Source organism: Tasmannia lanceolata, unplaced genomic scaffold (assembly GCF_043159265.1).
Source record: "Tasmannia lanceolata isolate RefF3 unplaced genomic scaffold, GAP_Taslan_0.1 ptg000013l, whole genome shotgun sequence".
Classification (NCBI taxonomy): domain Eukaryota; kingdom Viridiplantae; phylum Streptophyta; class Magnoliopsida; order Canellales; family Winteraceae; genus Tasmannia; species Tasmannia lanceolata.
The window spans coordinates 22,832,161-22,857,059 of record NW_027518690.1 but is presented as its reverse complement, the minus strand read 5'-3'; the positions used below and the strand labels follow the sequence as shown (position 1 = coordinate 22,857,059).

The 24,899-nt window shown below is 42.5% G+C and overlaps 1 protein-coding gene across 1 annotated transcript; it reads right to left on the bottom strand.

Annotated features, from left to right (window-relative positions):
- Positions 1-7,173: 7,173 nt before the first annotated feature.
- On the bottom strand, positions 7,174-14,620 carry LOC143891429 (uncharacterized). The gene is made up of 2 exons (XM_077396003.1): positions 14,425-14,620; positions 7,174-8,468 (listed from the first exon to the last, which is right to left on the bottom strand). Exon 2 carries the CDS (start codon positions 8,461-8,463, stop codon positions 7,636-7,638), a length of 828 nt encoding a protein of 275 aa, XP_077252118.1. The 5' UTR covers positions 8,464-8,468; positions 14,425-14,620; the 3' UTR covers positions 7,174-7,635.
- Between the last annotated feature and the right edge of the window lie 10,279 nt (positions 14,621-24,899).

Genomic DNA, 24,899 nt, shown 5'->3' with positions numbered 1-24,899 from the left:
ACCAAAAGGACTTTATAAGTGAGGTAGTGCTTTTCAAAGAATGGCTTAAGGTTTTGCAAGAGTTTCGACCGAACCTGTGAACAGGGTGCCTACGTATCCCAGTGTAGGAATCAGGTCATGCGTAGTTCAGGGCGAATGCCCCTAGTTCGAAGGTATTTCAATTTTTCTTTTCTTTTTTGCATGGATTTTTTTTTCTTCTTTTTTTTCTTTTCAACTTCTGTTTGGAATAATTGATTTTCTTCTTTTGAAACAACCGAACTCGGTTTGGCCGAGCTGCCTACGTACCCCAGCGTAGGGATCAGGTCATGCGTAGTTCAGGGCGAATGCCCCTAGTATATTAGGTTTTGAAGAAAAATTTTATTTAGGCTCAAAAGGGTTTGCAAAAGGTTATATATATATATATATATATTTTTATTTATTTATTTATTTATTTTGGGTTATGAATTTGGGATTTACTCGGCCGAAAGACGGCCTTCTGGTGTTCAAGCATAGAACCTCTTGAGTTGATCAAGATTTGTTGGTTCTGGCAATATTTCTCCATTTAAATTACGGAGCTTGACGGCTTTTTCGGGTAAGATTTGCTCCACAATGTACGGTCCTGACCAATTTGGTTTGAACTTGCCTCTCGGGTCAAACACTGGTGCTCGGTTCTCTTTCAAAACAAGATTGCCTTCTTCTAGATCTCTGATTTTAACCTTTTTATTAAAAGCCCTGGCTATTCTGCGCTGATAACCCTGGACATGGTAAAGCGCCTTTAACCTCTTCTCATCTAGCATGTTCAGCTCTTTATATCTGGCATCTACCCATTCGTTTTCTGGCAACTTAGCCTCAGTCAATACTCGAAGCGAAGGTACACGGATCTCAACAGGTAGCACTGCCTCCATCCCATAAACAAGAGAGTAAGGGGTTGCCCCAGTTGAAGCTCTAATTGATGTTCTGTAAGCCCACAAGGCGTACAGCAACTTATTCGACCAATCCTTATAAGTTTCTGACATTTTGCTAATGATAGTCTTGACATTTTTGTTTGCAACTTCTACCGCTCCATTTGTCTGTGGACGATAAGGCGAGGATTTATGATGCTTAATCTTGAACTCTTCGCAAAGAGTGATTACTTCCTTCTTGAAATGAGATCCGTTATCTGAGATAAGTTCATGAGGAACTTCATATCTGCATATGATGTTGGTTCGTATGAATTTAGCAACTGATGCAGATGTAAGCTTTGCATAAGAAGCGGCCTCAACCCACTTGGTGAAGTAGTCAATTGCAACGAGTATGTACTCGTGACCATTAGACGTGTCAATTCCCCATACCGAAAACGGCCAAGGAGAGGTAAGAGAATGCAATTCGGTGGGTGGTACATGGATGAGATTCGCATGTATTTGACATTTATAGCATTTCTTCACAAATGTATGACAATTTGCTTCCAATGTTGGCCAATACTACCCCAGACGTAGGATCTTCTTTGCCAGCATTTTTCCATTCATATGAGGCCCACACACCCCTTCATGAATATCTGCTAGAATTTCTTCTGCCTGATCTTCAGTGACACATAAGAGTTGAATTCCGTCGAAAGACCGTCGATACAACTCCCCTCCACAAATGACAAAATTAGCTGCCAATCTCTGCAAAGTCCTTATTTCTTTACTCGACGCCTCATTGGGATGCCCCTGGCCTGAGATGTAGTTCTTTATGTCCGTATACCATGGTTTTCCATCGGGACATCTTGCAGCTATTTCTATAGCATCAACATATGCAGGAGCCCATTGCTCTTGAACCGTGATGGGCATCATCTTCATATTGTGAGGTATGTCAATCATAGAAGCTAACGTCGCTAAGGCATCGGCGAATCTATTCTTCAACCTTGGTAAATAACTGAAAGTGATGCACCGAAACTGTTTAGCAAGAGCATCCAAGTATTCATGATATGGCAATAGCTTTTCTTCTTTGGTTCTCCACTCTCCTTGAGTTTGGCAAATGATTAGCTTTGAATCTCCATATACGTCAAGATTCTCTATGCCTAAGGCCAATGCAGCCTCAAGCCCAACAATGCATGCTTCATATTCTGCCATATTGTTGGTGCAATTGAATTGTAACTTAACGGCAAGGGGAACATGCTCATTTCGAGGTGACACAAGCAATGCCCCTACTCCTTGTCCTGCTTGGTTTGCTGCTCCATCAAAATATAGGGTCCAACCAGTTTCTGAATATTCATCTTCTACCATCATGATCTCTTCATCTAGGAACATTGGTTTGAAAGGCTGGTTTTCTTCTCGGGATGCTTCTGCCAATTGCTCAGCAATGACTCGGCCCTTTACTGATTTTTGGGTTACATGGGTGATGTCAAACTCAGACAACAACAATAACCATCTGGCAGTCCTGCCTGTCAAGGCTGATTTTTCAAAGAGATATTTCAGAGGATCCATCCTTGACAGGAGCAAGACCTTATGTGATAAAAGGTAATGCCTGAGTCGCTGAGTAGCCCAAACCAGAGCTAAGCAGGTTTTTTCTAGGACAGTGTATTTCTGTTCATACTCCAACATTTTCTTACTGAGATAATACACAGCCTTTTCATGCTTGGTTTCTGGATCTTGCTGTGCTAACATACAACCCATTGTGGTTTCTGTTACTGACAAGTAAAGCAGCAATGGATGCCCCGGTATCACTGGTGCTACTATCGGTGGTTCAGACAAACTTTGCTTTATTTTTTCAAAGGCCTGCTGACATTCCTTCGTCCATTCTTTGGAAGTATTTTTCTTTAGGAGCTTAAAGATAGGTTCACAAGTTGATGTCAGATGAGCGATGAATCGCCTTAGGAACTGTATCCTTCCTAGGAATCCCCGAATTTCCTTCTCGGTTTTAGGCGGCGGCATCTCCTGGATAGCCTTAATTTTCTGAGGATCCACCTCTATACCCCTTTGACTCACCATGAATCCTAGCAACTTACCAGAGGTAACCCCGAATACACACTTGCTGGGATTCAAGCGAAGCTGGTATTTGAGTATTCTTTCAAAGAACTTCTTAAGGTTCGGGATATGATCTCTCCTTTCCTTGGCTTTTACAATCATATCATCGACATAAACTTCGACTTCTCTATGTATCATGTCATGGAGTAGGGCTGTAGCTGCTCTTTGATATGTCGCACCAGCATTCTTAAGACCAAATGGCATTACCCGATAGCAATATGTCCCCCATTGTATAATGAACGAGGTTTTAGCCATGTCCTCGGGTGCCATCTTAATTTGATTGTAGCCCGAGAAACCATCCATGAACGATAGTAATTCATGCCCGGCCGTATTGTCTACCAGGATATCGATATGTGGTAGAGGGAAATCATCTTTTGGACTTGCCTTGTTCAAATCCCTGAAATCTACACACATTCTCACCTTTCCATCTTTCTTCGGTACAGGTACTATATTTGCGAGCCATTCTGGATATTCCACCACTTGCAGAAATCCAGCATTCAACTGCTTAGTAACCTCTTCTTCTACTTTCAAGACCCACTCGGGCTTCATTCTCCTTAGCTTCTGCTTTTTAGGTTTAATTCCTGGCAACAAAGGTAGCTTGTGCTGAACAATGTCTTCACTCAGCCCGGGCATATCTTTGTAGGACCAGGCAAAAACTTCTTTATATTCCTTAAGTAGGTTTATTAATTCATCGCACTCTTCAGAGGATAGAGTATTTCCAATTCGTATTTCCTGTATTAAATCTTCTGTTCCGATGTTTATAACTTCGATTTCATCTTTAAGAGGCTGGGCTCGGCGCTCCTCCTCTTGTTTGAGCATATGCTGCAATTCAAGGGGAGTTTCATCGATCCCTTCTTCCTCGTCTGAGGAGGGAGTGTTATCATTATTAAAGTCAGAAGCAAACACAGAGACATACTGAGAATCAGATTTCATTGAATTGAAAGAAATTACATCACTATCATTGGACTCATCCTGAACAGGCTCAGGATTCACATAGTAAATAAACTCAAAAAATGACTCGCCTGGACTAGGCATTGACACTGATTCAATCGACTTGACTAGACTTGACTTAGCAATAAAATAAGATGGAAAAACATCAGAACTCAAGTTTGAAAGATTTTCTTTTGCGGGTGCAATCTGACTCTGAGGTTCAGTAAAGGTATCATTACTCTGAATAACTGCCACCGGCACATCTTCACAATCTGTCTCTTCTTGTTCTTCAGAATAGTAATCAACATCAGGCACATTTTCTTCAAACAAAGATCCCAGCACATCTGGCTCAAGGTAGACTAACCAGTCCTCAACAGCTTTCTCAACATAATATATCGGCGGTTCTGTTTCTGGGAGAGCAAGGCCACTGAATATTTCAAAACCAGGTATCATGATCCCTGTCACTGAGTCATACCACGGTTCAGAAAACCCATAGTATGTAGAAGTCTCACCTTCTTTGATAAAATGACCATTCATCGATAAGGAATATGGGAGCCATTGGGAGTACCCTTCCAATGCGGCGGACTTCTTCCTTCAATTTCAACAATTCTTGCATGGCTTCCTCCTCCTCAATAGGTACATATCCAAGACCAAAATTCCACGGTTTGCTTTGATTGGGCGCCAGTGAGATGCCTTGCTTGGATCACGGCTCAAATTCATACCAGGAAAGTAATTCATTTTTCTCATTATTTTGGCAACCACAGGACTGATAGCAAAAGGTAAACACAACTCCTCCCGAGAGGCCTCTTCATAGGAAATAGCAGCAACGTCGAACGCGAAACCATTCAAGTTATAATCTTCTGCTTCTGTAACTGGAAGGATCAGAGTTTCTCCTGTTATCTGTCCTATTTCTGGCTCTTCGTCACCTCTGACAGTGAACAACTTCCCATCTTTGATGAACTTCAATTTTTGATGAAGGGTTGAAGCAACAGCACATTCCTTATGCAACCAGGGACGTCCCAGAAGCATATTAAACGAGGCCTTGATATCAATAACTTGAAACTCAACCTCAAATTCTTGACCGCCTACAACAATCTTGGTGGTAAGAACTTCGACCACATTTCTGCGGGTGTTGTCATATGCGAGGATACCAAGGGTTGATTCGGCAAAATCAGTGGGACCGAAACCCAAGGTAATGGCAGTTCTCAATGGACACACATTCAAGGCGGATCTGTTATCTACCAACACAGATGGTACTTTCTTGCCTCCACAGACAATAGTGACATGAAGAGCTCTAGCATGATTCCGACCTTGAGGAGGCAGCTCCTGATCTGAGAAACTAATGGCCCTGGTGGCCTGGGTTAGAGAAACAACTTCAGCCAGCTGCTCCGGAGATATTTCTGAGGATGCCTGTGTGGTATTCAATTCTTTCAACAGAGCATCTCTGTGTTTCTTTGATGCTATCAATAATCCCCATACAGATATAACAGCGTGAGTTTTCTTCAACTGCTGTACAACTTCATCATCTGGATCTTTCACATATTGCGGCTCCTCTCCTCGAGGCAATGCCCCTGGATTTTCGACTCTCAATTCAGCAGGTTTGAAAATTCTTCCGCCCCTTGTCACATGTCTGACTTCATCCAATTCAGGCTCATCATAAAAGATAATTTGAGGGACTTGTGGCTCCTAGGTGATTACCAAGGGAGGTACTGACTCTCTTGGGTATGATTCATCACAGAAGATGATTTGGGGTTCAGAAACAGGTTCTAAAGCACATATGAGGGTGAGAGGGTCAAACTCAGAATCTCCTATGGTTATGGCATTAACGGCAGCAGGAGGGTTAGCATGACCAGGTAGCGGGTTTTGGGTGACATTGGGTCTTGGCTGGAATGCAATGACTTTCTCATCAATGAGTTTCTGGATTCTATATTTCAAGGCAATGCAGTTGTCAGTAAGATGACCAGGACCTCTGTGGTACTCACAGTGTAGGTCAGCTCGCCAATTTGCAGGTAGAGGATTGGGGGGAGGCCGGATGGCAGGTAGGGTTATGCGACCTGAAGCAAGACACTGCTTAAGCACCTCTGAAGATGGAATGGGAGAGGGGTAAATTCTACCCGGATTTGTTGCCGAGGTGCGGTCGCGGGTTGAGCATAGTCCATCACTAAAGGTTCTTGGGATTTAGAGGGCTGAGCATTGGAACGAGAGATACTACTGACTTGGGCTGGCGGGGATTTTTTGAAATCTCTGGGGTTTGGGTTGCTACGGTTAAATACACCTTGAGCCATAACCTCCTCTATCTGGGTGCCTGCCACAATGAAGTGCTTGAAGTCTGGATAATATTGTAATGACATGTGATACTGGAGTTGGGGGAAATATTTTTCATGATTATTTGAACCTGCTCCTCCTCAGACAGGCGCTCCATCATCTGAGCTGCTATTCTCCTCCATCTTTTCACAAAAATCAGAAAGGATTCCCTCGAGTCTTGCTTTGTTCTCTCTAAATCCTTTCTGGTGATTTCTGTCCCATCATCATATTTGAACTGCCTGATGAATTGCTCGCCGATATCCTTCCATGTCCTGTAACGGGTCTTGTCCAAGACCATGAACCATCTCCTAGCAACCTTGGTTAGGGAAACTGGGAACAATTGAGCCATTTGCTCAGGAGATAAGCCTTGAGGCTGACACATGATGGTGAACATTTCCAAATGTGTGATTGGACAACCCACACCATCATATTTGTCGAAATCCGGCATTTGAAAATTAGCAGGAATGCGGATTTCGGGAAACAGTGTAAGGTCACTTGGATTAAAACCACCCTGGTCTTGAAACTGGATGTCCTGAACTTTCCTGGTAAGACTTTCTAATTTCTCCATAACAGTCTTATCAACCATGGACTGAGAAGGCCTACTGCGATCCTCGCTATACTGCTCTCTTTCCAAATCTTCTTCAGCTTTATCAGGGATAGTGATGAATACTGGCTGGGCAGGTGCTGCTGAAGTAGCTGCTTGGTGCATGGGCCCTTTATCTTTGGACAACGACGGTCCCAACTTCTCAGAAAGCTGAGCCTTGATAACTCGGTTCTCTTCTTTGAGCTCTTGAAGTTGCTGGAGAATCAAGGTGAGGGTATCGGTAATAGCAGCGGGTGGAAGACCGACTTGGTTGTCTGCCATTGGCGAGGATGAGGATGAGAAAGAAGGAGATGCTGGGGTTCTCAGAGAAGCTGGCGGGGATACAGAATTCCTCTCCAATCGTGAAGAGATCCGAACCCAAGGAGTAGTGGGGTTAGCTATGGTGTTTACTGCCCTGAAATATTTGAAAGACATATTTTAAACTCAGAAAGAAGTAGACAATGATGCACGCATAGACCAAGATAATGAGAGAGAAAGATGAACTTTATTGATCGATCATTAAAGCTTGAGTACAGGGTTCATTCTTTCAAAGATAAACGGATAAAATTAAACATGGAACTAAGCATTCTTTTTAGACTTCTTCTTCGGACGACAATCTTCCTCAACTGACTCTTTTAAGGGTTTGATGAGTCTGACATCCCAAGCAGATGAAACGGCTTTGACAATCTTGGGCTTGAGATCCTCAGGCGGATAAAAATGACGAAGGGGAGGCACAATAGATTGCTCCCTTCCATACTGACGCAGGATCCTGGCAGGAACATAAAAGGAAGTCTTTTTTAGACCAAGAAGGCGAACGTAGTTAGCTTCTCTGGTGTTGAAGACAGCTTCTTGGATTCAAGGAATTTGCCAGTAAATCTGATCTTGTTGGCGAGATTTTAACCATTCAACCCAATCGCTTTTATGATCAAAGGAAACATCATGACGCCATTCACTGAAGGTGTATAACGTATGATTGAAATGCACAGGAGCTGCGATTTTTAGCTTGTGGTATAACCACACCTGAAGTAAAGCAGGACATCCTGAGAAAGAACCAACGAATGAGCGAACATAAGAGCCTGGACCTGAGCTGGCACGAAGACGAGCCATATCATCCAATCCATTGAAGGTTTCTGCAAGCATAGGAGGAATTGGATTGGCGCCACGATCCATTTGATCAACGAGATCCAAAAGAACAGCTAACGCAAAGCGAGAAGGCTGGACAGTGAGGAACCTAGCAAAGGAGCAGAATCTCAAAGCGCGCCGTCGTGCTTTTTGAATATCAACAGCACCAATGTGTCCAATAGGAGGGTAAATGTCAATCAGATGTTGCATGGACACTTCTTGGCCTTTCATGAAAGAGTTCATGGATTCATCTGGATTATTCATTAAGCGAAGGAACAAAGGACGATAATCTGGAACACAGGATGGCTTCACTAGAGGGCCATCCATAAGATATTCCAATAAGGCACACCATTCTTCAAAGGTGGGACACATTTCTTGGTTGCCAAAACAGAAGACATGATGATCGGGATCCCAACACTCTGATGCGGCATAGAGTAATCCCCAATCGAGCTTAATGGTTGCCACGTAGCCGAAGAGATTTTTCTCTTGCTCACTTATGGCATAGATGTGAGATTCTCTTAATGTACCACGGATCCAATCAAGAATTATACGAGTAGACATTGTGCCTGTAAGCCAAGAAAAAGGATACGAGGATGATCAAGATTACATGAACACGAGATTGGGATAAGTTCCTGCCAGTTTAGAGAAAGTATGAATACATGATCGAATCACATGATAGAAGAATGAAAGGCATACGATCAAAGATTAGATGAGATAGCATAGGATTGTTTTCAACGGATAGATCATGAATGACTAATCTTATGAAATCTTTGGAAATGATGGGATTTATATCCTAACCCCAAAGGGAAAGTTTTTAATTCTTTCTCTTCCATTATCTCTTCTAATCACTCCCTCCAATCCCTTTCCTCAATATATTCTTCCATCCCTCTCCCTAATATTCTTCTTCCATTATCTCTTCACTCCCTCAATCACTCCCTCTAAACACTCCAGAGAAAGCGAAAGACGGCGGAGCGGATCGGCGGCGGCAGGATTTTTTATATTTTTTTGGATTGGGCGGAGATCTTCACCACAGGTAGGTGCATTGTTCTCAAAATATTTCTGTATTTTTCCGAATTTTTCTGATTTTTTCCGCAAATTGTGTTTTAAAAATGGAAAACTCTTCAAAAAACATCTTTTGACGAAGAAAAATTAAATTATATACCAAACAGATTCTAAAATTAATGAAATTTCGTGGAAAAATAATATGTTACTGATTCATTTTACCATGAATTTATAAAGATTTTTGGAGTTTATTTGGTATATTATTTAATATTTTCTTTGAAACTTATCAGATTTTAGGAGACTTTTTACTAACATCAGATCATCATTAAAATTCATAAAATTTTTACAGTAGTCTTATCTTCCATATTACTTGTTACTGTAAACGTTTCGTGTTATTTGGATCTGTTTTAATATGGGATGTAGTGTTAATTTATAATCTGGTCTGGAAATTGTAAAATCCGAAATTGGTAGTAAATAATTTCTAAAATTCATGAAAATCTCACTGCATGCTATTTTGATTCATCTAGTATTTCTGTAGAAATTTCATAGAATTTAGAGTGGTATTTCTACTAGTTTATGTGTTAATTGTGCAATCTGGACATTTAATGGATTAATCAAGATTAAATGTGAATTTAATGTAAAAATATACAAAACTCATCATGTAAGCTACATACATTTTCATCTTGCTGCTGTAGAAATTTCAAATCATTTCGAATTTATTTGCAACAATTTCACTTGTAAAACCGCTCATATGCTTAAAATTGATAAAATCCATGGAAAATTCGAAATTAATTGAAAATCATATAAAAATTCCTAAAGAACTTTAAAATTCTGTCAAATGTTCACTCCTTAATCCATTAAAACAGAAATTTTAGGATCTTTAGATTTTCCTGGAAAAATGGCCAGTGCATCCATAATCGTATCCCAATTGCAACTTGATCTTTGACAATTTGAATATTTAAGTTATAGCATGTTGTTGGCTCCGAGGTTATTGTCCACGGAAATCCTGAGATTCTGCCAGGCAATAAGATGCTATAACCTAAGTATTAAATTGCACAAGGAAAGAGCGCACGATTCCCTCCTTTGGATGCCATTCAAGGCCGAAATTGGTGAACCCTAGAACCATTGGTAATCCTTAAATGTCTAGAAACTGAAAATCTTCGAAATCTGAAACTCATTAACCTCGAGAACTTAAATCGATTTATCTTGTGTCTTTCGGAACCATTGGATTATGGTTTCCAATCTAAGAACCATTAGAGCCCAATTTAGGAACACTGGTGTCGTGCCGTGTCCTAGGTTTTAGGGAGTCCTAGAGTTAGGAGTCCAGCCTCATCACGGACGCTTGCTATGAATAGCAACCGTACCATAGGTCTAGTTACACTAGTCACCCAATCTTTCCTTAAGACAAGCCTAGTAAACTAGGATGTAGGCAAACCTGCATTAGTCTAAGGAACAACTTGCATTTAGATAAGAATCATGCAGCATCTTAGATGAAATCCTAAGATAATAAAATCCTCAACTTGAATTAAATAACTACTTTTAAAACTGTTGAAACAGTCAAATCCGTTTAAGTCGGTGTCCTAGTTGAGTTAGGCATAAGTAGCTTAGCTTAGGTGCACCGAACTACGTCGACTCTGATCCCAGTGAGGCTTGGGTACGTAGGCAGCTTGGATGTCTGATGGCATACCACCCGCGAGTCGGCACCACAACAAATTGTGGTGTTTTGTATATTAATTTTCTTGTAAATACTTAATCAAATCAGTTAGGGTTTTCCATGAAATTAGAATTCTAGGAGAACTTTCACTTAGAATGAATCCAGACAAATTAATAAATCAAGATACACATCTAGGATTCACATTGAAATTAGATTCTAGGATGCATGTCACTTAGTTCGCACATTAACATAGAGTTGAATGAGCCATTTAAAATAAATTTAAAAGAGTTAGCTTTTGGAATCGAAGACCGATTATCGGGCAGGAATGGTGCATGTGGTGGATAACTCCCCATACCTTCCATTCTTGTAACCAGGTAGCGAGTCTAGATTTCTGGTTAATTACGGGTCCTAGATCTCACATCTAGGTGGCGACTCTGTCAGTCTCTTTCGTGTGGAATTCGGATTGCCTTAGTGATCCCAAGTTTACAGGAAAGACAAATTCAAATCAATAATTAAAATGCACACGCCAATTGCGTGGGTACGAGAGACCAAGAGAGAGCGCGCGGCGGCTCGCGCCCCACGCCCCTCTCGCGGGATCTGGCTCCCACATTAATCTTCGCACATTTTAACAGTGTTACCTGAAGGCATCAACCCTAATCCTAATCTAACGGAGTGGAGAGAGGATCTCGACTCTTGACTTTGTTTGTGTACCTAAGGACCGATCGTAACCATTGGAAGATGGACTACGGCCTAATCTAGACACAAGTAGGTAGGATGTCCTAAGCTAGGCTCACACACGTGATGCACATGTGTTCGCATACTATATGCATGTGTGGGTTAGTCTAAGGGTAAGGCCAAGAGTTCCCTTAGCGCGAATCCATGTTCGATATACTGTACCAGTGTCCGGCGTATCAGTACGTGAACAAGAGATCCGTTTACGCACCATCAGGTGCTAGGCTAAGGGTGGAATGCTTCTCTAGCACAGAGGCACCAGGTGATGAAATCCCAGTCAACCATGCTAGATAACACTCCGGGTTCCTAAAATAGGACGTGTGTGCAAGTGAGATGCAGGGTTTAGATGCAAGTGATGTAAGTGTGTGCAATAAGTTCGCGCAATCTATGATGCCTTCAGGTTTTGTTAGATTGAGTTCAAGTAAAATGTGATGAGAAGATAAAACAAGACAAACTAATCTAACAAGTATAGAGTTTTTATGAGCCAGTTAAATTAAATTCAAATGAGTTATCCTTTGAAGCTTTGATGAAGTTAGGTGGTCCCCAGCAGAGTCGCCAAACTGTGGGACCCGATCCCGCGAGAGGGGTGGGGCGCGAGCCGCCACGCTCTCTCTTGGTCTCTCGTACCCACGCGATTGGCGTGTGCATTTTATTATTGGTTTTAATTCATCTTTTATGTGAACTTGGGATCACTAAGGCAATCCGAATTCCACACAAAAGAGACTGACAGAGTCGCCACCTAGATGTGGGATCTAGGACCCATAATTAACCAGAAATCTAGACTCGCTACCTGGTTACAAGAATGGAAGGTATGGGGAGTTATCCACCACATGCACTATTCCTGCCCGATAATCGGTCTTCAATTCCAAAAGTTAACTCTTTTAAATTTATTTTAAATGGCTCATTCAACTCTTTGTTAGTGTGCGAACTACGTGACATGCATCCTATGATCTAATTTCAGTGTGAATCCTAAATGTGTATCTTGATTTCTTTATTTGTATCTAAGTGAAAATTCTCCTAAAATTCTAATTTCATGGAAAATCCTAAGTGATTTAATTAAGCATTTGCAAGAAAATTAATATACAAAACCCCACAATTTGTTGTGGAGCCGACTCGCGGTTGGTATGCCATCAGACATCCAAGCTACCTACGTACCCAAGCCTCACTGGGATCAGAGTCGACGTAGTTCGGTGTACCTAAGCTAAGCTACTTATGCCTAACTCAACTAAGACACCGATCTAGACTGATTTGACTGTTTCAACAGTTTTAAGAGGAGTTATTTAATTCAAGTTGAGGATTTTATTATCCTATGATTTCATCTAAGATGCTATATGAGTCTTATCTAAATGCAAATTGTTCCTTAGACTAATGCAGGTTAGCCTACATCCCAGTTTACTAGGCTTGTCCTAGGGAAAGATTGGGTGACTAGTGTAACTAGACCTATGGCACGGTTGCTATACATAGCAAACGTACGTGATGAGGCTGGACTCCTAACTCTAGGACTCCCTAAAACCTAAGACTCCCTAAAACCTAGGACAAGACACAACACTAGTGTTCCTAATTTGGGCTCTAATGGTTCTTATATCGGAAACCATAATCCAATAGTTCCGAAAGACTCGAGACAAATCGATTCAACCTCTTGAAGTTAATTAATTTCATATTTCAAGGATTTTTCGGTTTTTGGACATTCAAGGATTACCAATGGTTCTAAGGTTCACCAATTTCGGCCCAGAATAGCATCCAAGGAAGGGAATCGTGCGCTCTTTCCTTGTGCAATTTAATACTTAGGTTATAGCACCTTATTGCCTGGCATATCTCAGGATTTCCGTGGACAGTAACCTCGGAGCCAACAACATGCTATAGCTTAAATATTCAAATTGTCAAGGATCGAGTGCAATAGGGATACGATTATGGATGCACTGGCCATTTTTCCAGGGAAATCTAAAGATCCTAAGATTTCTGTTTCGATGGATTGATGAGTGAACGTGTGACAGAATTTTAAGGTTCTTTAGAAACTTTGTGATGATTTTTAATTAATTTCGGATTTTCAATGAATTTTATCAGTTTTAAACCATATGAGTGATTTTACAAGTGAAATTGTTGCAAACGTATTCGAAATGATCTGAAATTTCTGCAGCAACAAGATGTGATAGAATCTAGCTTATTGAAAGAGTTTTGCAGATTTTTACATTAAGCTCATATTTAATTTTGATTTAACAATAATAAGACTAGATTGCAAAAATAACACAGAAACTACTAGAAATAGAAATCCAAATTCAATGAAATTTCTAGAGTAGTACGATATAAGTAAACATAGCATGCTGTGAGATTTTCATGAATTTTAAAAACTATTTACTATCAGTTTGGGATTTTTCAATTTTCAGACCAGATTATGAATTAACACTACATCCCATATGAAACAAGATCTAAATCACTTGAAAATTTTACAGAAACTAGAAATATGGAATATAAGACTACTATAAAAATTTTGGGAATTTTATCTGTGATCTGATTTCTATAAAAATTCCCCCAAAATCTGATAATTTTCAAAGAGAGCATAAAATAATATACCAAACCAAATCCCAAAATTCGCAAAAATTCATGGTAGAATGTACCAGTATCATATTATTTTCTCACGAAATTTCATTAATTGTCGAATCCGTTTAGTATATAATTTATTTTTCTTCGTCAAAAAGATATTTTTGAAGAGTTTTCTATTTTTAAAACACGATTTTCGAGAAAATTACGACTCCGGAAAACGTCCTCCAACCTTTTTTTGATGTGATGAACACAATAAAAATTTAAAATTCTAAAAAATAGATCATCCTGAGATGGCTATTTTTTCGAATTTCGTAATTTCCCAGCCATTATTTTAAATAAAATTCTACTCTTCACTCAAATTCTAAAAAACCTTTGATCCAATGTCCGATCCGATCCGACAGTTATTTTACTCTATTTAGATAGATCGTTGTATTAAATTTTGGGACGAAACGGAATTGAAACACCCATGCAGATCATGATTTTGAGCATACATATTTAATATTCAATTAAATCCAATTAAATACTAAAAATCATGCAATAATGCATAAAATATACCAAATAATCCTGAAAAAATCCAAAAATTGAGCACCTACCTGTGATCGAGATCCTCGCCGAATCCGAGAGCCGAAAAATCCGAAAATATCCCGCCGATGTGCGATCCGATCCGATTTTTTTCTTCTTTTCTTTTCTTTGTTTTTATTTTTATTTTTCCTCAGATGAGGAGAGGGAGGTAACTGAGAGAGTTAGATGGGAGATGGGCAAGGATGGTTCGATAGAAAGAGAGAGAGGATGGGCAAGGATGGTTCGATAGAAAGAGAGAGAGAGAGAGAGAGAGAGTTAGATGGAGAGAGAGAGAGAGAGAGATGGAGAGAGAGAGAGAGAGAGAGATAGAGAAAGAGAGATAGAGAGAGATAGAGAGAGATGAGTGAGGAAGAGAGAGAGACCGAATAAGAGACAGAGAGTTTGAGACAGATAGAGGGTGTGAAAATAGAGGGTGACAGAGAGGCTAAGAGAGTGTAGAGGTGAGGGAATATGATACTCTGTTTCTTTTTGTTTCCTTTCGTTTGAGAGATGGTGGGTAATATAGATGAGAGAGTAGGAAACAGAGGGTGCGAGAGAGGCTAAGAGAGTGGAGGTGGATGAGGGGAGAGTGAGAGAACACAGTAAACACAAAATGAGAGAACAGAGGAAACACAGAGTGAGAGAGAGGGAGGGAAACACCGTGGGATGGCTGGTTTATAATGCTCTGTTTTTCCTTCTTGTTGTTAGAGAGGGTGTGGGTGAGAAAACAGAGGGTGAGTGAGATGGAGAGACAGAGGAAGAGAGTGGTCAAGAGAGTGAGAGAGAGTGAAACAGGGAGTGGAGTGTGAGACAGAGATCGAGAGAATGAGATTGAAAGAGTGAGATTGAGACAGAGGGGAGGGATGGGCGTGAGAGAGGAAGAGAGAGTATGAGAGGGAGAGAGAGAGAGAGAGAGAGAGAGAGAGATAAAGAGAGAGAGAAACAGAGTATCGGTTTTTCTTTGCTGTTTTTTTTGTTTTTTTTTTTCTTTTGTTTTTTTCTTCCCACTAATCTCCTTGCTGTTGAGGATGGGCGTAGAGGAGAGGGAGTTGAGCGGGAAAAGGGAGTTAGAGAGATCGAGAGTGACAGAGACAGAGAGATGGAGAGTGAGGGATACGGAGAGATGAGAGCTTGATCTCCAAGAGTTGCTGTTTTGAGGGAGGGAGAGAGTGTTTGAGAAAGACCCTCGCTGCTGTTTTTGAGAAGATCGGATATGAGAGTGAGCTTGATCTCCAAGATGAGGAGGTGAGAACCAGAGCTCCGTTCTCCGTCTTTTCTCCTTTTTTTCTTTTTCTTTCAAAAACCGTCTGGCCTTTCCATCCTTGTAATGGCTTTTTTCCTTCTTTTTTTCTCCCCTCCCTTTTTTTTTTTTTTTTTAGAATCTACAGCTGGCGCTCTTTTGCTCAACCTTTCCCCAAACGTAAATGGCTTCCTTTCTTTCTTTTTTAGAATCCTTCCCCACCATTAGCTTGCTTTTTTTTCTTTCTTTTTTACAACCTTTCCTTCCTTACCTATATCCCTAGGTTAGAAAGTTACTCCCTAAAGAAAATGCCTAGAATCTATACTTAGGAAGACTAAATTCTCATGTCCCATTCCCATAAAGTATCACCAGTATTTATAGAATCCGAATAACATAAAATAAAAGGGATTTTGAATTAGTCTACCTGGGACCCACGGGAGGTAATTAAATTAAGCCAGCTTGATCCCTTTCCCATGTGTCCGAATATCCTTCTTATAGAAATAAGGCTGCCAAATTTTTGACTCTGAAGCTAGGATGATGTGTCTTCCTCAATCAATTTAATGGGCTGATCCGAGCCGTTCAAATAACTGGCTATCAAGTGATTGGCTTGGATCACTCATAATGTGGGGCCCCCTAAGCCACTCCCATTGGATGATCTAAATTGCTCAAGCTGACGGTTCGCAACAAAAATGGTTGTTAAAATGACTTCTCTGAGATCTTGACCGTTCTCCTGATGGACATGTTTATACATTAGCTTGAAGTAGGCTCAACACTCATTTTTCATTAAAACAATGCACGGGCCCCCCTGCTTGATCCAAATCTAAACAAATGCTCAATGCGGGCCCACCCAAACGGATCCGAATTCTCTCTTGCTTGGATTCTCATGAACTCAACACTTAGCGGAAAAATGCGAAACATGGCGGAAATGATTGAAAAGATTGAGAAATCATAAGGGACGGACACAGGAATGGAAAATACCGAAGAACTGATAACAAGAACACTAACTTCTTTGTTGATTAAAGTAAAGCAAAATGGGGGTGTCTACAGTGTTATAATAAATAAAAGTTATTTATTTATTTCAATTTTGAAATTTTAAATAGATAAAAACTACTTAAGAATTTCTAGGAAAATTGAAAGGTGGTGAGATTGAGTGAGGTACAAGTACTATTAAATGGAATTTATTTTGATTTAAATCAAAATTCGTTCACCACAAGGTTCCATGAATCTGTACATTAAACTAGTGAGAGAAAGTCGAAGAGTTTTTGGTAGAATTCAAAGACTCTTGGAATATGAAATGATTACCCAAAAATTGATGGGTTGGTGGACGTCCAAGTACATAAAAGGACTTGGGAAATTCGTCCAACATACCTTGTGCACTTTTCCTCGGAAGAGTTCTTTGAGGTTCCTCTCTTCCTCTCTAGCTTGAGTTGCACAAAAAGACACCAAAGCTCCAAATTTTCTAAGAGAGAAATCCTTCTAATTCAAATCTATATCATAAGTTGTTGAAGAAAAAAAGTTGTTCTCATTCCCTTTGTGTAATCGAAAGGAATCCATCGGTTCAACTTGTGAGGCCACGCTGTTGAGAATGATCGTGATCGTTCGAGGAGTAGATCAAGCAGAGATCGGCAGTAAAGGTGAATCAAATTAGTAAATTTATTCCCTTTGTATTTCTTGAATCATCATCAGATCATCTAGACCCTCGGATCCTGAAATTATGGCAAGATTGATCGTTTGTTTTATGCAATTTCAATGTTCTGCTTGCATAGCGATTTTGCCTGGGGGTGAAAACCCTTCTAATAAGAAATCTAGTAAACATGCCCTCAACATATCCTTGAGATTCTGAATAGTCTTCTCTGTATACAGAAAATATGCCATGATAAAATCCATCTTGGTACCTAAACACCTTATGTAGGCTCTACCAAAACTGTGACATGAATTTGTATATTTGTTCGACACAATAGACTCTAGAACTCCATGTAACCTCACGATCTCGGCTATGTGCCACCCTGCCATCTTCTCTAGAGTAGAACCTACTCTATAATGTAGGAAGTGGACCTAATTGGTCAATCTGTCGACGATCACCCAAATTGCATCATTCTTCGGTAGCATTGTCACGAAATCCATCGTGATCCGCTCCCACTTCCACTTGGGATGGGAAGAGGTTCCAATCTACCTGTCGGCCTATGGTGTTCTATATGCACATGCTGGCAAACAAGGCACCGTGCCACGAACTGTGCTACCTCACGCTTCATATTATTCTTCTAGAAATTTTCTTTATGTGTGTGTGTGTGTGTGTGTGTGTGTGTGTGTGTGTGTGTGTTATTAGTGGCTTTTGCACAATCGAACAATTAGGCACATACAACTTGTTGCCTAATTTCAACAACCCGTCCTCATAGACCCTGAAATCTTACTGTGCTCCAGACTCTGTCATTGCTCTAATCTTCCGAAGCTGCCCATCTACTGCCTGGCCGGACTTCATTCTTTCCAGCAAAGTAGTCTGAACCCGCAGGTTTGATATCTGTGCCTCTGGCTCATACTGTTTCACAACTATTACCAGCCTTCTCAGGTCTTCTAAGATGTGCTTCTTGAATATGATCAAGGCTCACAACTTGCTCATACTGTTTCACAACTATTACCAACTTCCCTTGTGATTTTCTGCTTAAAGCATCGGCGACCACATTCGCCTTTCCTGGATGATAACTGATCGTTAGATAATAATCCTTAATAACACTAACTACATCCTCTAGCGCATGTTCAATTTCTTTTGAGTGAAAATATACTTCAGGCACTTGTGATCAGTGAACACTTCGCACTACTCCCCATAGAGATAATGTCTCCATATCTTGAGCTCAAACACAATGGCTGCCAACTCCGAGTCATGAGTGGGGTAATTCTGCTTGTATGGTCTCAACTGACTGGATCCATAGGCCAAAACACGGCCATGCTGCATCAAAACACATCCGAGGCCACTCCTAGATGCATCATTGTATATGACATAACCACCACTCCCTAGCGGAATAGTGAGAACTGGGTTGACACCAACCGATCCTTCAGTTCCTAAAAGCTTCGCCCACTCTTCTCTAACCATAAAAACTTGGCACTTTGTGAGTCAAATGCGTCAACGGAACTGCAATACTGGAGGATCCATCCACATATTTCCTGTTGTAACCAGCCAAGCCTCAGAAACTGCACAACTCTATTATATCTGTCGGCTGGCTCCACTTTGCACTACTTGCATCTTCTAAAGATCAACGTACATATCGTCCTTAGAAATCACATGCCCCATGAAGGCTACTACTTCAAGCCAAAAGTCTGACTTGTTAAATTTTACCTAACGCTCCTGCTACTTAACGGCAAGCAGAACAATCCTCAAATGTTGCTCATGTTCCTTTCTACCTTAGAATATATCAAAATGTCATCAATAAACATGATAATGAATTCAATAAGATAGGGTTTAAATACCCTATTCATCAAGTCCATAAAGGTTGCTGGTGCGTTCGACAAACCGAATGGCAACACTAGGAACTCATAGTGACTATAACAGGTCCTGAATACTATCTTCATCACGTCCTCCACCGTAATATTTAACTGACGATAACCTGACTGAAGATAAATCTTCGAGACTATCTGAGCCTTCTGAATCTGATCAAATAAATGATCAATTCTGGGTAGAGGGTTCTTATTCCGAACGGTCACCTTGTTTAACTCTTTAAGGTCAATGCAGAGTCACATGCTATCATCCTTCTTTTTCATGAACAAAACTGGTGCCCCCCACGACGATAAACTTGACCTTATAAAGCCCTTGTCCAAAACTTCTTGCAACTGTGCATTAAGCTCCTTTAGTTCTGTTGGGGTCATGCGATAGGGAACCTTTGAGATAGGACCTATACCGGGTATTTAGTCGATGGTAAACTCTATTTCCCTATCAAGTGGAAATCCAGGCAACTCCTCATCCAGAAACTTCCTCACTATAGGAATGTCCTATAGTCTCAAATCTCCACGACTTATTGCTAGGAATCCCTCACATTCGCCTCCCAATAAACGTTTGGCGTGGATGGAAGAAATGACTTGGGGAGGTGTATACTTCATGCTACCTCTAGAGGTAAACTCAGTCTAATTGGGAATGAAAAACCTAACGGTTTTCTTGTGAGAATCAAGGTGAGCGTGATTTGCTGCTAGCCAGTCCATCCCTAGGATGACATCAAAGTCCATCTCCGGGACCACTAAGTCTGCGGGTAATTCCCTACGCTCAATTTTGACTACACAAAACTTCGAGATTCTAGGTGCCACTACGGCACTCCCCACAAGGTGTCCACATCTACGGGTTCAAAGTTCAATATGTTTTCCCTAACGAAGCTAGCATATAAAAACGAATGTGATGCACCTGAATCAAATTAAACATGAGCATATGCATCCGATATCAATAGGCTACCTGCCACAGGTTAACCCCTCATAACTATCTGCTAAAAATTTCATAAATTGAGTAACAATAAACGACCTTTAAGGAGTGATGAGAAACATGTCACCACTGCATTGGATGTCTGAGCGTCATGCTCAGTGATGTTGTATACTCTCGCTGGTACTCGAGGCCTCTGGTTCCCTGCTCTGTTCTGATTTGGTGATGCTGGAATGGCAAGTACTGCCTGTGGTGTCCCTGGAGTATGAATTCCTTTTTTCTGCGGGAATCAGCTTTCATATGTCCCACAGTTGAAGCATGCATCTATGAAAAACAGGCTAGTATTTTTATCGTGATTTTCTCTACATTTGGATCACCAATCTTTCTGGTTTCGATCCTTGTGGCCGTCATCCTGCTCCTGAGATTCACCACCGGATGGATTAAACTTTTGTTTCTAGGACAGGTCCCCTGAACCTTGGCCATCCTATGAATCTGTGGATTTGAGTTTCTTTTTTAGTTTTTGTTCTCTTGCCTGTCCCGCTTTGATCACTCCATGGCTAAAGCCTTTCCCACAGACTCGACATAGGTCCAAATATGAAAATCCCTTACTCTCAGTCTAATCAACTCTCTGAGTACCTCCTGAAATTGACGGGCCGGTGCCTCATCATTTCCTATAAGCTCTAAAGGGGCAAACTTGCCCAACTTACTAAACTCGGACTCATATAAAGTCATTGTCATACTCCCCTACTTCGATTGTAAAAGTCATTTTCTTTTAGAATCTTGATGCTCTCATGAAAGTACATGTCATAGAAAGCTGTATGGAACTCCTTCGAAGTGCACTGTTTGTCCTTTCAAGTGGTTCGTTTCACCATCCACTACCAAGTGTTTGTGCCACCTCGAAGCATAAATGTGGCTGAATCCATCCTCTCCTTTTCGTGTAACCGAGGTAGTCAAAAATCTTTTATGTATCCTTCAACCAGTCCTCACGCTCCAATGGATCCGTGGTCCCTTTAAATGGAGTTACCAATTTTTGAAACTCTGATAGGCAGCCCGGTTGCTTTGGTTGAGGTTGTAGTTGCTGGGCTAGTACCTCCTACTGTGTCACCACCCTCGCCAGAGTCTTCATCATCTCTCTAAGGCTAGGAGACCCTAATTGCTCCTCCCGATTTTCCTGTTTGATCCCTACTGAGGATCTCCTTGAATTTCGTATTGGATCTCCTGCTGAACTCCAGCCGCACCCATCTGAGCAATCATACCTCGGGAATGCCCCACGAAGTTATGAGACCCCCCTGCACTGTCTCACTTAGAGCGGGAGCTGCCAAAAATTAGTGACGGCAAGGAGGCTGGCAACTCTTCTGGTACCCTTAGATGGCATCTTCAATCTATATCAGTAAACATTTTGTTCACAAATATGTGTGTAATTTCTTTCCAATATTAGGTGAACCGAGATTCCTGTATTTTTTTTTTCCAAAATTGAAAACAGCAGACCTACTGGACCCTTGAATTTTATTTTCCAAAGAAAATATTATTTCCATAAGTGTCTTTTCTCTATGTGGAAACACCCCTGTTAGACCTAAAATTGGTAACAGGTACAGCAGTGACGTAACAGCTGAGCTGGATGACTAGGGGAGCTGAGTCCTGGGGGACCGGAGTGAACGGGGAGTGAGGTGGTCGAGAACGAGTCCTGCTATGAGGGCTGAGTCCTGCACAAGGCAAGCGAGGTCAGAAGACCAGACCGGGTTTTACTCCGGACAGGCCCTTCGACACTCAAGTCAGTATGAGCAGGAGTGAAGGGGAGATGTCTAAGAGTTTTTAGGGAGAGAAGGGATTTTTCATTACCCATTGGTCTGAGCTTTGATCCTCTATTTATAGGAAAATCTGGTGAGGTGTCCTGGACAGGTGTCCAGGACAGGTGGCGGCCTGTGAGAGGCTGCAGCTCACCTACTCTGGGACAGGTGGCGGCCTGTGAGAGGCTGCAGGTCACCTACTCTGGGACAGGTGGCGACCTGTGAGAGGCTGGTGTTTTCACACCCCATCAGTTGCCCCCCAGTTTTCCAAGTCATTGAGAGACTTGGGAAAGTGTGATCAATCGATTCTCTTAACGGGTAGGCATTGTCTGGGAGTGAATCAGAAAACTAAGTTCAGAGATCCAGTCTGGAGTCCGGCTGGAAGTTGAGTCCGGAGTCCGGCTGGAAGTTGAGTCCGGAGTCCGGCTGGAAGTTGAGTCCGGAGGTCCAGTCCGGAGTCCGGCTGGAAGTTGAGTCCGGAGATCCAGTCGAGAGTCCGGCTGGAAGTGGAGTCCGGAGATCCAGTCCGGAGTCCGGCTGGAAGTTGAGTCCGGAGTCCGGAGTCCGGCTGGAAGTTGAGTCCGGAGGTCCAGTCCGGAGTCCGGCTGGAAGTGGAGTCCGGAGATCCAGTCCGGAGTCCGGCTGGAAGTTGAGTCCGGAGGTCCAGTCCGGAGTCCGGCTGGAAGTGGAGTCCGGAGATCCAGTCCGGAGTCCGGCTGGAAGTTGAGTCCGGAGATCCAGTCCGGAGTCCGGCTGGAAGTTGAGTCCGGAGATCCAGTCCGGAGTCCGGCTGGAAGTGGAGTCCGGAGGTCCAGTCCGGAGTCCGGCTGGAAGTTGAGTCCGGAGATCCAGTCCGGAGTCCGGCTGGAAGTTGAGTCCGGAGGTCCAGTCCGGAGTCCGGCTGGAAGTTGAGTCCGGAGGTCCAGTCCGGAGTCCGGCTGGAAGTTGAGTCCGGAGATCCAGTCCGGAGTCCGGCTGGAAGTTGAGTCCGGTTCGGACCGGACTGATTTTTGTCTTCTTGCGGCCAGTCCGGTTCGGACCGGACTGATTTTTGTCGTTTTGTTGAAACGCGTTATATCCAGTTCGGATTTTGCCGGACTGTTTTTTGTCGTCTTGCGGCCAGTGCGGTTCGGACCGGACTGATTTTTGTCGTTTTGTTGAAACGCGTTATATCCAGTTCGGATTTTGTCGGACTGATTTTTGTCGTCTTGCGGCCAGTGCGGTTCGGACCGGACTGATTTTTGTCGTTTTGTTGAAACGCGTTATATCCAGTTCGGATTTTGCCGGACTGATTTTTGTCGTCTTGCGGCCAGTGCGGTTCGGACCGGACTGATTTTTGTCGCTTTGTTGAAACGCGTTATATCCAGTTCGGCTTTTGCCGGACTGATTTTTGTCGTTTTGTTGAAACGCGTTATATCCAGTTCGGGTTTAAAGATCCAGTACGGAGTGCGGAGCATCGAGTACGGAGTACGGAGCATGGAGTACGGAGCATGGAGTACGGAGTACGGAGCATGGAGTGCGGAGCATGGAGTACGGAGTACGGAGCATGGAGTACGGAGCATGTAGTACGGAGCGGAGATGTGAATTTTCATGCACGTAGGAACACGCGCGTGCTTGATCGTATTTTTGAGTGGGAGAATGTGTCCGTCATAAATATGGGACACGTGGCGCCATTCGAGTGTCCTCGAGATGCGTGCGTCGTATTTAATGCCCCACCGCCTCTGAAAAGCTATAAAAGGAGGTTTACCACCTTTCATTTTTTACTTTTTACTTTTCATCTTTTCTTCTTTTTCTTGCTCTGGGAGCTTCGACTTCTCAGTTCTCAGTTCTCAGTTCTCAGTTCGCAGTTCGCAGTTCGAGTTACGCAAGGACTTGACGAGCTCCACTCACCGGTATTCCTCTCAGCCCTTCTCTTTACTACATGTCTGATAGTAATTCGAGTTCCGAGTCTGGTACGGAGTCCTCCACTAGCAGTAGTTCAGAATTTAGGCCGCCGCAGGAGCCTGTAATGGCTAGGACGTCCGCTAGGGTAGATCTTGTAGATAGCGACGACGAAGGGGACAAGGAGGAGGTGTTTTTAGACTTGAACGCCACTCCACTCCCCACTGGTAGTCTCTCCCGAGCAGAAGGGAGTGTTGAAAGTGACGTTGCTGAGGCGTCTACAACATTCCCTCCTGGTCAGGCGGTGGAGGTAGTCGCTAGAGCGCGGATGGATGCCAACCCAAAATACAACCTACGAGCTCTAGTCGAAGAGAACTACCTCACCAGGTCCATGCTAGGCGACATTAGGGATAAGTACTGTGTGCCTCCAAGATTTGAACTGAAGGCAGCTATAGAGGGAGACAGAGCCTGTAACGAGAGTCGAGATCTCTGTATTTATGAGGAGTCGATGAGGGCGGGACTCCGATTTCCTTTGCACCCATTCTTCGCAGCGGTGCTTCGATACTACGGACTGGCCCCGGCTCAAGTAGCTCCGAACTCATGGAGACTACTGACTGGGTTCTTGTATCTTGTCCACGGCCGGTTAGAGAGGAGCGTGAGCTTGTCGCTATTCCATGCTTGTGCACATCTGAAGAGGCATAAGGAAGGGGGCTGGATCTATATCAGCCAGCGCCCTGAACTCAAAATCATTACCGGCATCCCCTCGTCAATACATTCATGGAAGAATAGGTTCTTCTACGTCGAGGATAAGGAGGTCAGTGAGCCCTGGCCTGTCCCTCTAGTGTGGGACACTCCGGACACTTCCAAATTAAGTCGAAAGCCGCTCCTCGAGAATGAGGACAGAGAGACTTTCGCCTTGATGCGGAAGGAGATTGAGCAATCAGGCCTTATCCGCTGTGCAGAGTTCTCAGGAGAGGAGGTGCTAGTTGGACTGGGCGTGAGTGCCGCGACTCCAGAACGTATGTAGCTAGACTTGTCTTTAGAATATGTTTACTTTTATATGCTTGCTTCTGACTACTCGCTTGTCTGGCAGAAATGAAGAAATAATCGACTGTCGAGAAGATAAGACGGGGAGCCCAGCCACGGGCACAGGAGGGTGCTGCACAGGCACAACAGGAGCGCCAGAAGAGAAAGGCGACTGTA

Coding starts and splice junctions, on each gene's coding strand:
- LOC143891429 (XM_077396003.1), bottom strand. CDS start 8,463: ATGTCTACTCGTATAATTCTTGATTGGATCCGTGGTACATTAAGAGAA.